The sequence below is a fragment of the Trichechus manatus genome, unplaced genomic scaffold (assembly GCF_000243295.1).
Source record: "Trichechus manatus latirostris isolate Lorelei unplaced genomic scaffold, TriManLat1.0 scaffold00175, whole genome shotgun sequence".
Taxonomy (NCBI): Eukaryota; Metazoa; Chordata; class Mammalia; order Sirenia; family Trichechidae; genus Trichechus; species Trichechus manatus.
This window is the reverse complement of record NW_004444111.1, coordinates 1,418,003-1,432,558: the sequence shown is the minus strand read 5'-3', so window position 1 is coordinate 1,432,558 and position 14,556 is coordinate 1,418,003. Positions and strand designations below refer to the sequence as shown.

General features: G+C 35.0%; 1 protein-coding gene across 12 annotated transcripts in view; it reads right to left on the bottom strand.

Moving 5' to 3' along the window:
• NOL4 (nucleolar protein 4) overlaps window positions 1-14,556 on the bottom strand; it is a 392,270-nt gene that overhangs the window by 24,248 nt on the left and 353,466 nt on the right. For 11 of the 12 annotated variants that reach the window (XM_023741176.1, XM_004386883.1, XM_004386884.1 and 8 more), the window contains one exon: window positions 4,093-4,273. The exons of the other annotated variant lie outside the window; for it this stretch is intronic. In XM_023741176.1, coding sequence (XP_023596944.1) covers window positions 4,093-4,273 — 181 coding nt within the window. The remainder of the gene's footprint in view (window positions 1-4,092; window positions 4,274-14,556) is intronic. 12 annotated transcript variants of the gene reach the window in all.

The window sequence follows — 14,556 nt, the reverse complement described above, 5'->3', positions numbered from 1 at the left end:
CAAAACTCTTCAATGAATTTCCAATGCATTTAGGCCAAAACAAACAAACGAAACAAAACAAGACTACAACCACTTAATCATGACTCTTTGGTTTCAAATGGACAGAATCCCCAATTTTAAAGCGCTTAAACCAAGGGAGGAGCCCTGGGGAATTTACTGAACCACAGTACACTCTTGCCTAGTCTCAGAGTTGAGGTCACGTCCTGAACAAATGTATCCAGGGATTCAAATGATACGGCAAAGCTCTACATTTTCCTCTACCCCTAGTTTCTGCTTTCATCTGCATGTCTATATTCTTAGACCAGTGCTCTCCACGTGACATCAAAAAGGCCACTGGCATCTCGATAAGCGCATTTTACCAGCTTAGCAACTCCAGTGACAAGAGCAAGTTTTTCCAAGTAGCAATGGAAGAAAAGTTTGGAGAAAGATTTTGGTTGGCCTGACTTAGGTGTGTGATGAAACATTAGATTTTGCATTATCTTTAAGCTTATCCTGAGTCACAATTTTAGTTACATTTAAAATAACTCTTTATAAGAAAATGGTTTAAGGTGTGTTCTCAGATAATATGCAAAGTATTTGATACAGGTAGGTTTATTTATAACAAGAACAGCAAGGTCTTGATCTTCAGGTTAATTGAGTGAAATCAATTCCCTAGGACATGGTCGTCAACTTTAAGTGAATAAACAGTTCTTCATAACATTCTAACATATAAAGTTTTCTAAACCAAATGTTCATGGTCTCAAGATTACAAGTCAAGAATCCCTGGAACTATTACAACATATTTTAATTATCATAGGAAAGTATTTTGCGCCTGAAATATGAATAAACAATTGACATCAGACTGAAATTCAACTTTGATAAGATATCAGTTATAAATTTAACTTACATTTTAAGGTAACTCGATTACAGATATTTGCTGTCTTTTTCTTTGTCCTACCTCAACAAAGTGAAAGATCAATTCACTGCTTTGCATTCTCATTTACACACCTGTCATTCATCTTCTCTGGAGGCTTTCGAAAACTTCTGCTAGTTGAAAAGTACAGCCTCCAGTTTCAACTTCAACGTTAATAAAGGCTGAATCAAAGATATGTTGGGCTTGTCTTTTTTTTTAACTCTATATTTGTGTGTAAATACCTAAACTTAATCAGTGTCACCAAGTGATGGGCTAATCTGCATGCTTGGTAGGGCATGGGGAGGAAGTCAAACTCAACCAAACTATAACTAATGGGTTAGCCATAAGAAAGGGATGTTTTATTACTAGAAAGTAGTAAAGGGGGATGAACAGGGCAATGTTAGATGTTAGATGTGAACTACACATGTCCTATCAGAGCTATGCCCTATCCTTACCTACGATTTCAACATCAAATTCTACCTCTCCCCTCCCCACTCACCGAACGCCAGCTGCATTTATCTTCTTTCATTATTCTTAAATGCTAAGCTATTCTTTATAGTATTCTCTTTCTTCCCCATTCACCTAGCATCTCCTTCTCCCATTACTCAGTTTAAATTTTCCTTTCTCAGAAAAGACTTCCCTCTCTTCCTCCCCCAAACGAACTTAAATCCTCTTATTTGACTATCTCTTAATCCCCTTTCATTCATTTATTCAATAGATATTTTTTGGCTAGAGAGGTAATGTTAGGCAAAACATAGGGTCTCTACATTGTTGAACTTACAATGTAGTGCGTGTATCTATAGCGATTCCAAAACAAAACCAAACCCATTGCTGTCACAGAACTGCCCCAGAGGGTTTCCAAGGAGCATCTGGATTCACCCTGCCAACGCTAAACCACCGCGCCACCAGGGCTATACCTCTTCATATCATCTAAAACTGTGGTACATGATTCAAAGGACAAGTAGTTCAGGACGCTGTGCTATAAGAATGTACAACTACATGTGATCAAGACTTGAGGTTCTGGATTCAAAGGATGAGTAATAAATTAGGGAAGATGGGAAGGAAAACAAATCAAAGAAGACTGCAGGTGGGTGGATCTTGAGGCATGAAGGGCTGGATTTTCCTAAGGACGATGATTGCCCAAAGAAGCGCTTTAGATAGTGAAATAATACACCTGGGCATATTCCCAGTATTTTAAAGGTAAATGATTTCCTAGAGTATATATTCATTTGACACTAACATCACCTGTAATTTTCTCCAAAATATAAGAAATGAAAAAGCCCACAACCCTGATTTGAATTTTTAATTTAAATTGACCTTTGTTTCCAGGGATTCTCAATGGAAAGAGAAAAAAAAACTTTAACAAAAAAATACATTATGCATTCTCACTGACACTAGTGATTCAAACACAAGATTATGGAGTTTTTGCTTAAACTCATTGATTTTATATCTTTACCTACTTAGCCCCCTGTTGAAAATTCAAGTTCTCATTGACACCAACATAATTACTAATTTTTTTTAAACCACATTACTCAGACTATAAACTCAAAATAACGATATGATTACAGAAAGTAGTTTAAGATTCTTTCACAGGCTTGCATGCTTGTGGAGTCAAATTATGATTTTTAAAATCACTTGGAAAAATTTCTGTGGGGCTATGCTAGCGGCTTATTAAACAATTAAAGCTCATTTGCATCATTTTGCTTTCAATGTTAGGAATTTTAAAAATCGGTTTCATAACTATAGAAATATGTACATTATTCCAAAGTTAAATTTGCAAAACCAAGTATAGTAACAAATATATATGTATATATATATGTATTTTAACGGTATATAAAAATTTTTCTCATTATTTTTTAAAGCTACATGCTACTGTATTGTTTGGATGCACTATAAATTCACTCAGTCCTCTATTCCTGAGCATTTTTATTGTTAACCATTTTGAGCATTTATAAATACTGCAATAAATAGCCTTGTGCATATGTCATTCTGTATTTTTGCTAGCATGTCTTTGAGACAGATTCCTAGCAAATAAATTTCTGTGTTAAATGGTAAATGCATATTTAATTTTGCAAGATACTTTTCAAATTCCACTGTAAAGGAATCACATCTGTTTGCATTTCGAAAAGAAATGCATCCGAGTACTTGTCAAAAAAATATTCTATTAAACATTTGGATTTTTGCTAATCTGGTATGCAGACAATGCATTTCTCTTATTATGAATGAGTGAAGGTGAGCAGCTTTTAATGTATTTGAAGGAAATTTTCATTGCCCTTTGTGGGAACTGTGTGTTCATATTTCTATCCTATATTTTAAATATAGTTTTTGGTTAAGCTTCCTCTCTTTTTAGAAGCTCTTCATGTATTGTACTATTAAACCTTTGTAATAGAGTTTGCTAATAATTTTTCCAGTTTTTCATTTTCTTTTAACTTTGTTCATGGAGTTTTCTTGTCATGCAAAAGTTGTGTGTAAGTGGTTAAATCTGTCGTTTTTTTCCCTTTATTATGTCTTGATTTTAAGTATAGTAATTACAAAAAGTTTTTTCTACAACCCAGTTATAAAGAACTTACTCATTTTTTCCCCTCCAACTGTATGTATGGTTATATTTATTACATTTAAACCTCTAGCTCATTTCGAATTCATCCTGGCTCCAGCATACCACTCACTGCTGAGAAGACATGCCACTGTCGGAGACAAGCCATTGTTTGGAGAGTCATTGGGTTGATTCCATGCGGTGTTTCCTATTGAATGTTTTTATTTATAATGCTTGTGATTGTTTCATCAAGTCAGTAAAGTTTCTGGTGCCTCAACCTTTCTAAATCAAAACCTCTTTAAACACTGAAGAAAAGTGTTTTTTTTGTTTGTTTGTTTTTTGTTTTTGATGAATAGTAAATAACCGCGTTGGGGGCAGAATGTGTCACTATCTGGAAAACACAAAAAGCTATGCCTCTAGTTGCGACTTTTTTTAAGTATTAAAATAGCTATCCTTCAGCTGCATAATAGTGCTGCTACTTTCAAAAACAGGAACAAAATAGAGAGCTAACCTTGTATGGAGATAATCATTATTCATTAAATTGTCTTGTTTTTAGCAGACTGGCACTGACATTTGCTTGTAACAGTATATCCATTTTCTTCTTTCAGATTTAGAAAATGTACCACTCCCAAATGGACACAAAAACAGAATCTATGTAAAGACTCACCACTACTGGCAGCATCATTCAGATTTAGTAGTCCCCCTCCTAGCCCTCTGTAACTATGGTAACTGTAGGTCCCATTTCCATTGATGTACAACACCTCCTGTGAGCCTGAAACAGCTGATGTTGAGTAAGTGGCCTGGGCTGCCTCTGGCTTACACTGTTTGTCAGCTGGAGCAGACTCATCCTGCAACGATAGACAGCATTCCATTATCAGATCACCACGCGACTTCACCTTGAACAGGATTATCTTACTGTTACCTACATGTCTGCATTGGATAAGAAAAAAATATATAATCAACATTAAGCAAGCAATATGCACATTTTCAACAACTTTGCTGAAAACTAAAAACAGCAAGCAAAGTAACAATGTGGGACAAACTGGAGATGGAGCAATTTAGAAGTGCCAACTGAATTTAAAACTACATGAAGAGAAATTATAAGGGAAGTCAAAGAAACATTTGCAAATGTTCGGATTTTTTAAACCATCTTGTACAACTACCTTCCTTCCTTCCTTCCTTCTTCCTGCCCTCCCTCCCTTCTGCGTCCCTTCCTCCCTCCCTCTCCCTTTATTTCCTCCCTTCCTTCCTCATTTCCTTCCTTCTTTCATAATAAGAAACAATTTTTTTTTCTTAATAGCAAAATTTATTGAGCGCCTAGTCCACGGTAAAGGAGCCCTGGTGGCGCAAACAGTTAAGCATTTGGCTGCTAACCTAAAGGTTGGCATTTTGTACCCGTGGGCCTCTCCGTGGGAGAAAGACCTGGCAATCTGCCTCTGTAAAGATTACGGCCAAGAAAACTCTATGAGGGCAGTTCTACTCTGTCACATGGAGTTGCTAAAAATCAAAATCACCTCGATGGCACCTAACAACTTCATTGTAGGCTCATTATATGGATCACAATAGTCTGACCAGGGCCTGGATAAACCCAGGACTTTCAGCTTTTTTTTTTTTTTTTAAGAGCTGTACTAGTGTCTAAAGAATTTGCTTTACTCTTCTGACAATGTCAAGTTGTAAGGAAATAAAAATTAATATTGGGAACAAATTGCATACAGTAACAGTAGTCAAAAAGAAGAAATTTTCCTTTTGGTTGTGAATTTATAAAGTCTAAAATACATACAACATATGACTTCACTTGCCTACTGCATTCTTCATCTTTTCTAATTATTTCCTTTAAAAAAATTTTATTGTATTTTTGGTGAAAGTATCCACAGAAAAACAGGTTCCATTCAACAATTTCCACCCATAATGTTCAGTAACATTGGTTACATTCTTCCTTCTGTGGCAACATTCTCATTATTTCCATTGTAGTTGTTCCTTTTTTTTTAAATAAAAAAATTTGTCTTTTCTAATTGTTTCTCTTTTTAATAATAAGGAGTTGTAAACAAGTTTCTAGTGAATTCTTAGGAGTCTTTCTGTCATAATCAGAAGTAGTTTGCAGTTGAGTTCAGAGTGAAAGTTTAATGGAACAAATAACTTGCAAATGCGTATTTTGTGGAGCCCTGGGGCCGCAGTGGTTAAGAGCTTGGCTGCTAACCAAAAGGTCGGCAGTTTGAATCCACCAGGCGTTCCTTGGAAATCCTATGGGGGCAGTTCTACTCTGTCCTATAGGGTTGCTGTGAGTCAGAATTGGCTTGACGGCAATGTGTTTAGTTTAGTTTTAAGTGCTAAAAAAAAAAAAAGAAAAGAAAGAAAGGTGGACTAAGTCAGCTGTATGAACCCAGCAGTATTGTTATATTGAGAAATATTATAATCATTCGAATAGCAAAAGCATTGCCACAACTATCAGCAACACGTAGTTATAATCTTGCTATTTTTCCTCCAATCTATTCAGCTTTGACCATTATACTCAGCTGTGGACCTTAAACACACGATCTTTGCACTTTTACCTTTTCATTTCTAGGAACGTAAGGTTATAATATAAACAGAAAACTTTCTCAGAGTCAACTGAACTGAAAATAAGAAAAGGAAAGTCATTAAAAGGAAAATACTGTAAAACATAAAAATAATTGAAATTTAATATAAACGTATTTTCCTGAGTATTGCCTTTTTTGAAAACAAAACAAAAAAGATGTATCTGAGCTACGTGTAATACAAACATGGACTGACCTAAAATGCTTTATGAACTGGAACATCTGATTCTAATTCCCTCTTACCACCATTTAAATCTCAGAAACCCCGGGAGACTAAATTACCATAGAATAACACTTTTACTGGGAGAAATTGCATTAAAGAAAGGATCCAGATATAATCAAATTTTCCTGGTATCACTGGTTTTACTGTTTATATTGGGAAGTCAGCAAGTTCCAGGGTTTTTTTTGTTTCTTTTTTTTTAATTCTGAAAGTTTACTTTTTGCTAGTATAAAGGTAGAAAGTATGTGAAGAAAGGGGAGTTTGAAAGTATAGTTCTCTATAAAAGAAGATATGAGCCCAATTTTACTGCTACCAAGGACTTTTTCTAAAGATTTCTATTAGCTATATAGGCAAACAGTGTATGTGTTTTCTTCTGTACTTCTGATGACAGATTGTAGAGAAGCTTGAATGATCAAGGTATTGAAGATGATGTTTCTGGAAATATTTTACTTCTAGAAGTGTGTGCCATAATAGATAAGTCAGAGGTAAATATTCATACTAATTACAGTCCTACTGTGAACCAATATTATTGATAAAGCAATCTTAGTGGTACAGAAACATAGCAGCTATTAGAATCTGTAACAATCTTTTACAGAGCATTTTACAATGACAGGGTGAATGGAAACTATCAAATCAATGATGACTACGCCTCATACAGTATCCATCAGTCTTCTATAAAGATGCAATGTATGTGTATATGTATACACACACACCTATTGCTGTCAAATCGATTCTAACTCATAGCGACCCTACAGGACAGAGTAGAACTGCCCCCATAAAGTTTCCAAGGAGTGGTTGGTGGATTCGAACTGCTGATCTTTTGATTAGCAGCCAAACTCTTAACCACTGTGACATCAGGGCTCCATATATATATATATATATATATATATATATATAATATCCATCTTAGCTTTCATCATATATGTTTGTGTGTGAATGAATGTATGTATGTATTGTTTGTTGCCATCTAGCTGATTCTGACTTGTGACGATTCCACGTGTGCAGAGTAGAACTGCTCCATAGGGTTTTCAAGGCTGTGACTTTTCAGAAGCATATTGCCAGGCCTGTTTTCAGAGGCACCTCTGGGTGAGTTCAAACCACCAGCCTTTCAGCTAGTAGTCATGTGCTTAACCATTTGCACCACCTAGGAATTTGCCATATATATATTTTTTCCTCCATAGTAGAATACAGAAATACATATTCTTTCAGTGTCCATCAACAGATGAATGGATAAACGAAAATGTGGTACATACATACAGTGGAATACTACTCAGCCAGGAGGAGAAATGAAGTCTTGATACATGCTACAGTATGGTTGCAGCTTGAAGATATTATGCTGAACATCATAAGCCAATTACAAACAGACAAATATTATATGATCTCACTTATATAAAAGGACAAGAAAAGTCAAATGTATAGAGATCAAAGTTTATCAGTGGTTACCAGGGAAGGGAGGGAGGGGAGAAAGGGGGTTGACGGTGATGGAAAAATTGCATTGATTAAGGGTAGGGTTGCACAGCAGATTATTGTAATTTTTGTCAGTAAATTGTACACCTGTAAAAAGTTGAATTGGCAAAAGTTGTGTGATAGATGTATTTACAACAATGACCAAAAAAAAAAAGAGCAGCTGCTGAGGCTGCTTATGTACAATCAAACACCTCATGGGATTTGGTTCCTTGGTTTGGAGGTTTAGGTCATGGTTTCATGAGAAATCCCAGTTAATTGGCCTAATAACGTGTTTAGTGGTTCTGTTTTACCTCCTAGTTCGTTGTATAGTGCCTGGGCTCTTAAAAGCTTGCAAGTGGCCAGCCAAGGCACACAATTGGTTTCTATTCACTTGGAGCAACAGCAGACGAAGGAGAGTCAGGAATAGGAAGAGGAAATGGAATGCATGGCTAATTGCCTCCATGAACAACTGCCTCCTTTTCCATGAAACCATAAGAATGGGATGGTGCCTGGCTACCATTTCTGAACATTTTGATCAAAGATTCCATAGAAGAATCAAAAGGGGGAAAATGCACAACAGAATTTCAAATCCTCATATACTCCAGACTTTCTGGAGCCATGGAGGGTAGATGAATTGCTGAAACTATTGCCCTGAGGTAATCTTTAAAACTTAAACCAAAAATATCACCTGAAGTTTTGAAACCAGAAAACAGTTTAGCTTAACTAATAAAAAAAGGTCTGTCTTGAGCATTATGCTCTTTTAAGAGCCATCTATATGGGATCAAATGGACAATAGTAACTTGAAAGCTTAGACTGGAACCTTAGGAGACAGTGAGTTCATGTTAATGAGGGAGGAACAACTCAGAAAAGGAGGGTGAGAATGGTTGCACAACTCGAAGAATGTAATCAATGTCAATAAATTGTACATGCAGAAACTGTTAAATTGCTGTATGTTTTTGCTGTGTATATTCTCAACAACAACAAAATAAAGTTTAGAAAAAATAAAAAAGACAAAGGAATACCAAAAGATTGACAGATGAACCTGTGATGTTCACATGGATTAATTTTGTCTATGCATACAACTTCTATTTCCTTAAAGTGTTGGATTTCAAACTGCTCTCCATGGAAGCCCAAGGCTTCTGGGAAATTTCTCAGTCTTCCTGCAGGGCAAGGGCACTAGAGATATGCTTTAGTGCTGTGTTCTTCCTCTTTAACCTCTACTTTATCCTCAGAAAGTACATCTACATCTAAGGCATTTTGAAAACCACTGGGCTGTGAAGTATTCTTTCTGTAAAGACATGTAACCATTGAAACTCTGAAAGCAGACATACTTTAAAGCAATTTTGAGATCCTTGTCAACGGGCTGGCCTCAAAGAGTTTCCCCAGTAGTGTATTTAACCTCCCATTGTTTAAATTGAAAATAACCTGGGCAACATGAAAAACTTGAGTATCTAATTTTGGAAAATTGGCAGCTGTTCTGAAACATACACACCTATTTTTCTGTGCTTGGAAAATGATAATAAGATACACTTGCAGGAGAAGAGTTTCTTATTGATGAGTAAAAAGGGAGAAGGCATTGTCTCCACAATATTTTCTCTTTAATTCTTTGTATGGTAGAATTAATCTGTATTATTAAATGTACTATTTTTTAAATTTGCCTCAGTCTTTCAGTATTAACTGTTATTCCAAGCCACAGTAACTGCATTGAGCAGGCAGATAATTAATTCCATTAATAATCAAAACAGGCCTTGTAGGGATTCATTTGTATTCCAACACAGATTTACATTATTAATGTCTTTGCCAGTCCACTATATGTTGCAAAACACACCATATAAAAATCTCAATAAAACCAGGTCTGCAGTCTCTTTTGGATTGAAGTTTAATATATACTTAATTCATATTTCTATCTTGAATAATTATTACTATTGGTTTCAAAGGAGGATAGTTTTTAATGACATAAAAACTAAATATCCCCTGGAGTCACATTTTATCTCTGTAAGCAACTTTTAACAATCATTAGTTCCAAAGTTCTCAAAGCTGACAGCTTGCCCCCTGGGTGCTTATGAAAATTATTTTCAATAAAAGGATAATGTTAGTACACTGCAAGGCTTCATATTTAGTCACTGAAAAAAAATTTATTCATCAAAAAAGAGAAAAGAATTCCTATCTCAGATTTCATGAGACATGTTTACAAATTTTTTTTTTAAAAATTGATAAAAAATAAGATAGCATCAATTACTGAATGGCCTCCAAATGTGCACTAGATAACTCAATGAATTGTTTTGATTCAAATTTCTTTGATTAAAAATAAAGATTCAGGAAACAGTTATGTGATTTCTATAATTAGGCTCTGGTCAAATTAATAAACGTATCCTTGCTGTATATAAACATTCATTTCTCAATTTAATAAATATGAGCTTATGATAGGACGGGCAATTACTCAGAGGTGGAGGGAAAGATTGGGACTGGTTTGGAAGAACTTTCTATGCCTAGCTCGTGTGACCTTCTCATTGACACACTGAGAAACTGGCTTGCACTCCATTGTACACTCTTGATAGAATCTGGAAAGGGACTAATTTATCTGTACCTGGGCCACACATACTGAATTCCTAACTTACTATAGATGCCTACGAAATCCTTCACTTGAGTACCTTTAATAGACATGTGTTTCTCAATGAAATTTGATTGATTCCACTTAACTTTTTGGGAATAGGCTTTTTTTAAAAAAGTGGCATGGAAAATGTTACATTGCCTTTTATTATATCTTTCATGAATCCCGCTTTTTCTAATTGGTTAAGTGTTTGGCTGCTAACCAAAAGGTCGGTAGTTCAAATCCACCAGCCACTCCTTGGAAACCCTATGGGACAGCTCTACTCTGTCCCATAGGGCTGCTATGAGTTGGAATCGACTTGTTGGCAATGAATTTTTTTATTTCTGTATGTTTTCATTACAAAATCATTATATTTTCATTATATTTTCTCTGCCTGCGAGGATGATCAGAAAACTCCAATAAAATTTACTACTAGATTCAATAACACAGGTGTCTGGTTTCTGTTTGCGTTTTACCTGACATTGTTAGGCACCTTGGAGTTTGCAAAGCCTATTCAGGTCAATATCTCATTACATTTTTAGAACATCATGTGAGGTGGTCAAGGCATGATGCTACTGGTTCGGCTTTTTAAGGTACAGAAACTTGCATAGATTCCAAAACAAATTACCACTGCAAAACGGTAAAATCATGGATAATTCAGCCCATTTTTCCTGAATTTTCTACAAGATTATGACTGGATTCTCCTATCCATACATGTCCTTTGTAATCTATGTGAAGGAAGCATTTTTACTTAAGTTACTGCTCTAAATTTTCCTTCACTCTATTAGTACAGATCAGTGAAAGAGTACAATTCATTTCATGTATAAACTCCTGGAAAACATTTTTATCTTCTAAAAGCTTCTCTTTTTCCATTTGATAACAAGTGTTTCAGAACTAAGTACATTGCTAAGAGTTGCCAGGGAAATTCATAAAAGATCTGAGAGAACCAGAGCTCTCATTTAAAATGCTTTCCTGCCAAGAAAAAACTGTACTTAGAGTGTGTGTGCTTATTACTTGGGATGATGAGAGATGATTTCTAATGTCATCAAATACACACACACACACACTCACGCACTTACTCTCATACAAAATAACACCCAGGAAGTCATTTCTTTCATATACTTAGGAGCATTCTGTACAGTCTCTTCCACTTGCTGGCCACACTAATGATTAAGATGTCTACAAAGAACTTTCTTCTTTGCAAAGATGCTCTCAAACGTATTAAGACAGATAATAAGGAAAGTCATGCTTGACTAAATTGAGGTAATCTAATAACAGTTGAGAGAACAAAGAAGCAAAACTGAGTTTATATTTGACTTGAGATACGGCCAATTCCCCAAAATTACAAAGACAGCTCTGTTACCCAGAGTTTTATCAAACACACTGAATAAGAGAATATTAATTTAATAAGCTTTCATTGTATCAGTATTTACACACACACGTACTCGCATGACACTCTCACACTGGGATCTTATAAACAATAAAGGTTTGAGAGTCACTTGTTTAAAGAATAAGAAAAAATAAATACGATAGCAACAATCCTAACCCAATGTGTATGGATATATTACTGGCAAAAAGCAACCAAGTATGGTGCAAAGTCATCTACTTTAAAATTCTTCCTGATGGCCATAAAATTTGATTATTAAAAGTGAAAATAGAGATTTGGCATTTTAAATTGCAGTTTCAAATGTAACACTTTGCCATTTAGCTATTAACAAAAAACCGAATTTAAAAAATAATTTTTTTCTCTAGGTTGCTACTGCTCAATTTGGATTTCCCTTGTTTATTATAACCAAAATGAAAATTTTAAAGTAATGTTCTGTTAAGTTTCAAAAATCTAATTGCAGATATAATTTAGTCACTAATTCCATCCGCGTATCTTTCAATTTTAATAAAACGGTGTGAAGTGGTATCTTTAAGATTAATTTTTGATGCATTTTAGGAATAAGAAATACTTTCTCCTAATCATGTAATACCATAACATTTCCCTTTTCTATTTTTTTCCCATCTATTTATTTTTCTAAATCTACGCTTACATTGGCTAAAAACATCTTTGAAACTATTCTTTTTATTTAAAACTGGGCTCTACTGATTAACAAAAAACCTTTCTTATTTTTTATTAACTCTCTTTAGACACAATATTATATTTTGACAAGACAGTTGCATTACTCTACCTGGGGATCCCATCACAGGAATGGTTTCAGTTATTGCCTATGTACTGGTCACCTATATACTGATCACTCCCAAATTCTTACCTCCAGCTTCAGCCTGCCCTCTGAGGTCCATACCTAAATTTCCTATTATTTAGTTATCCCAAATTTAACATTGTGATATTAAATGGAACTTGCAAAAAAAAAAAAAAAGTTTAAAACCAAAACTTGTTCTATCACTAATGTTTCCTGTCCTGGTTAGTACATCACGTCAATCATGTCTAACTTGGATTTTTTTTTTTTCCTTCTCTTACACCTGTGCTTCCCTAAATTAATCCCCAACTCTTCTCACCTCCATCTTGGAAATCACCCTCACTGTCATCCATCTTAGTAATACTCATTGCAAGTGCATAACTTTAGAGCCTCATAATCTTTTATTTGGACTATTATGATAACCTTTGGATCAGTGCTTTCTCCTTCAAATCATTGCCCACATTTCTCCCTGAGTTTATCTTCTCAGTCACTTATCATGTTGACTCCTCCTTAAAAACCTTTGAAATTTCTTTTTGCCTGGAGTGCAAAGCCCAAAACTCCTACCACCCAAGCTCTGCTAGTCACATTTTCTGTCAGTTCTCTCTCGTACTCTGTGCTCTAGAGTCATACCTTAGACTGAAAGAAATCCTACCAGTGTCATAAAATTCTGAGCCATCTAATTGTCCTCTATAGAATATATAGAAAGTCTCCCATAATTATTGTAGGATTATTGTATCATCCTCTGATGACATTTTTTTAATTTAATTGTTTATTTTATTTCCCAAATTTTAATATACATACTTAATGTTGAATAGCTAATGTTTTCCTTAGAAGTTTTTTAATACTTGTTTTTAACTTTTTAGGCAAAATCAAGACTATTATGTAAATAAAGCAATATCAAACAAAGCTTTCATCAAAAGTAAGGGGAAAAAAGATATTTTCTTTTTTACAACCTTACTAACCCAATATAAACTCTAGATTAATAGAAATGTTTTTCTCCTGAAATCACTAATCTGTCGTCCAGATAACCTAATATAAAAAAAGCAGGACATTTTTGTTTATTAGAAATTGTTTTTATCTCTTTTTCTGTATGCAATTATCTTTATTTAGAAAAAACAAAACAAAACAAAACAGAGAGTAAAAGATATCCTAGGAGAAAACCAAGACTTCAATTGTACACAAATTAGTTCTCTAGTTCTCAGGTTGGTAGAAATTAAAGGACCTTGAACCAAATATGCTACTGAAGGGTGGGGAGGGGTGGGGAGAGAGGAAAGAGATAGCTAAAAAAAGTGCCAAGACAATTAAATTCTAACAAATAGAATTTTGTCCCAAAGCAAGAATATAAACATGATATTTATGGTGGAACCTATTAGCTATATAGTAGAATATTAGAGCTGGGATCAAACTTCAGAACAAATATATTTAATGTTAAACTTTAAGAAGCACAATGGATGTCAGTTAATAGGTTGTTTTGTTTTTTAAGGCAGTTAACTATTTAAAAACAAAAACCAAACCCACTGCTGACTCATAGTGACCCTATAAGACAGAGTAGAACTGCCCCATAGGGTTTCCAAGGAGCTATTGGTGGATTTGAATTGCTGACCTTTTGGTTAGCAGCCAAGTTCCTAACCACTATACCACCAGGGCTCCACTGGCTACTACACAGAATCTTATTAACAGGGTGAAGTCAGAATGGAGCTCAAGGATAACATCTACATAGTGGTTGTCTAAGGTATGACGTTGGGCAGGGCAGGAGGTACATTAATTTTATTTGCAATTCAATCAAATATTGATATATATAAAGGGTCTTTATATAGGGATTTAGTTCATTTCTGGTAGTTAATTTTACTTTGGTAATAAGGGTGTACATTTATTTTATTCTGTATATTTTGTTGTTACTAGGTGCCGTCGAGTCGGTTTAGACTCACAACAACCCTACGTACAACAGCCCTGCACCATCCTAACAATTATTATGTTTGAGCCCACTGTTGGAGCCACTGTGTCAATCCTTCTCATTAAGGATCTTTCTCGTTTTCACTGACCCTCTACTTTACCAAGGGTAATGTCCTTCTCTAGGGACTGGTCCCTCCTGATAACATGTTCAAAGTACATGAGACGA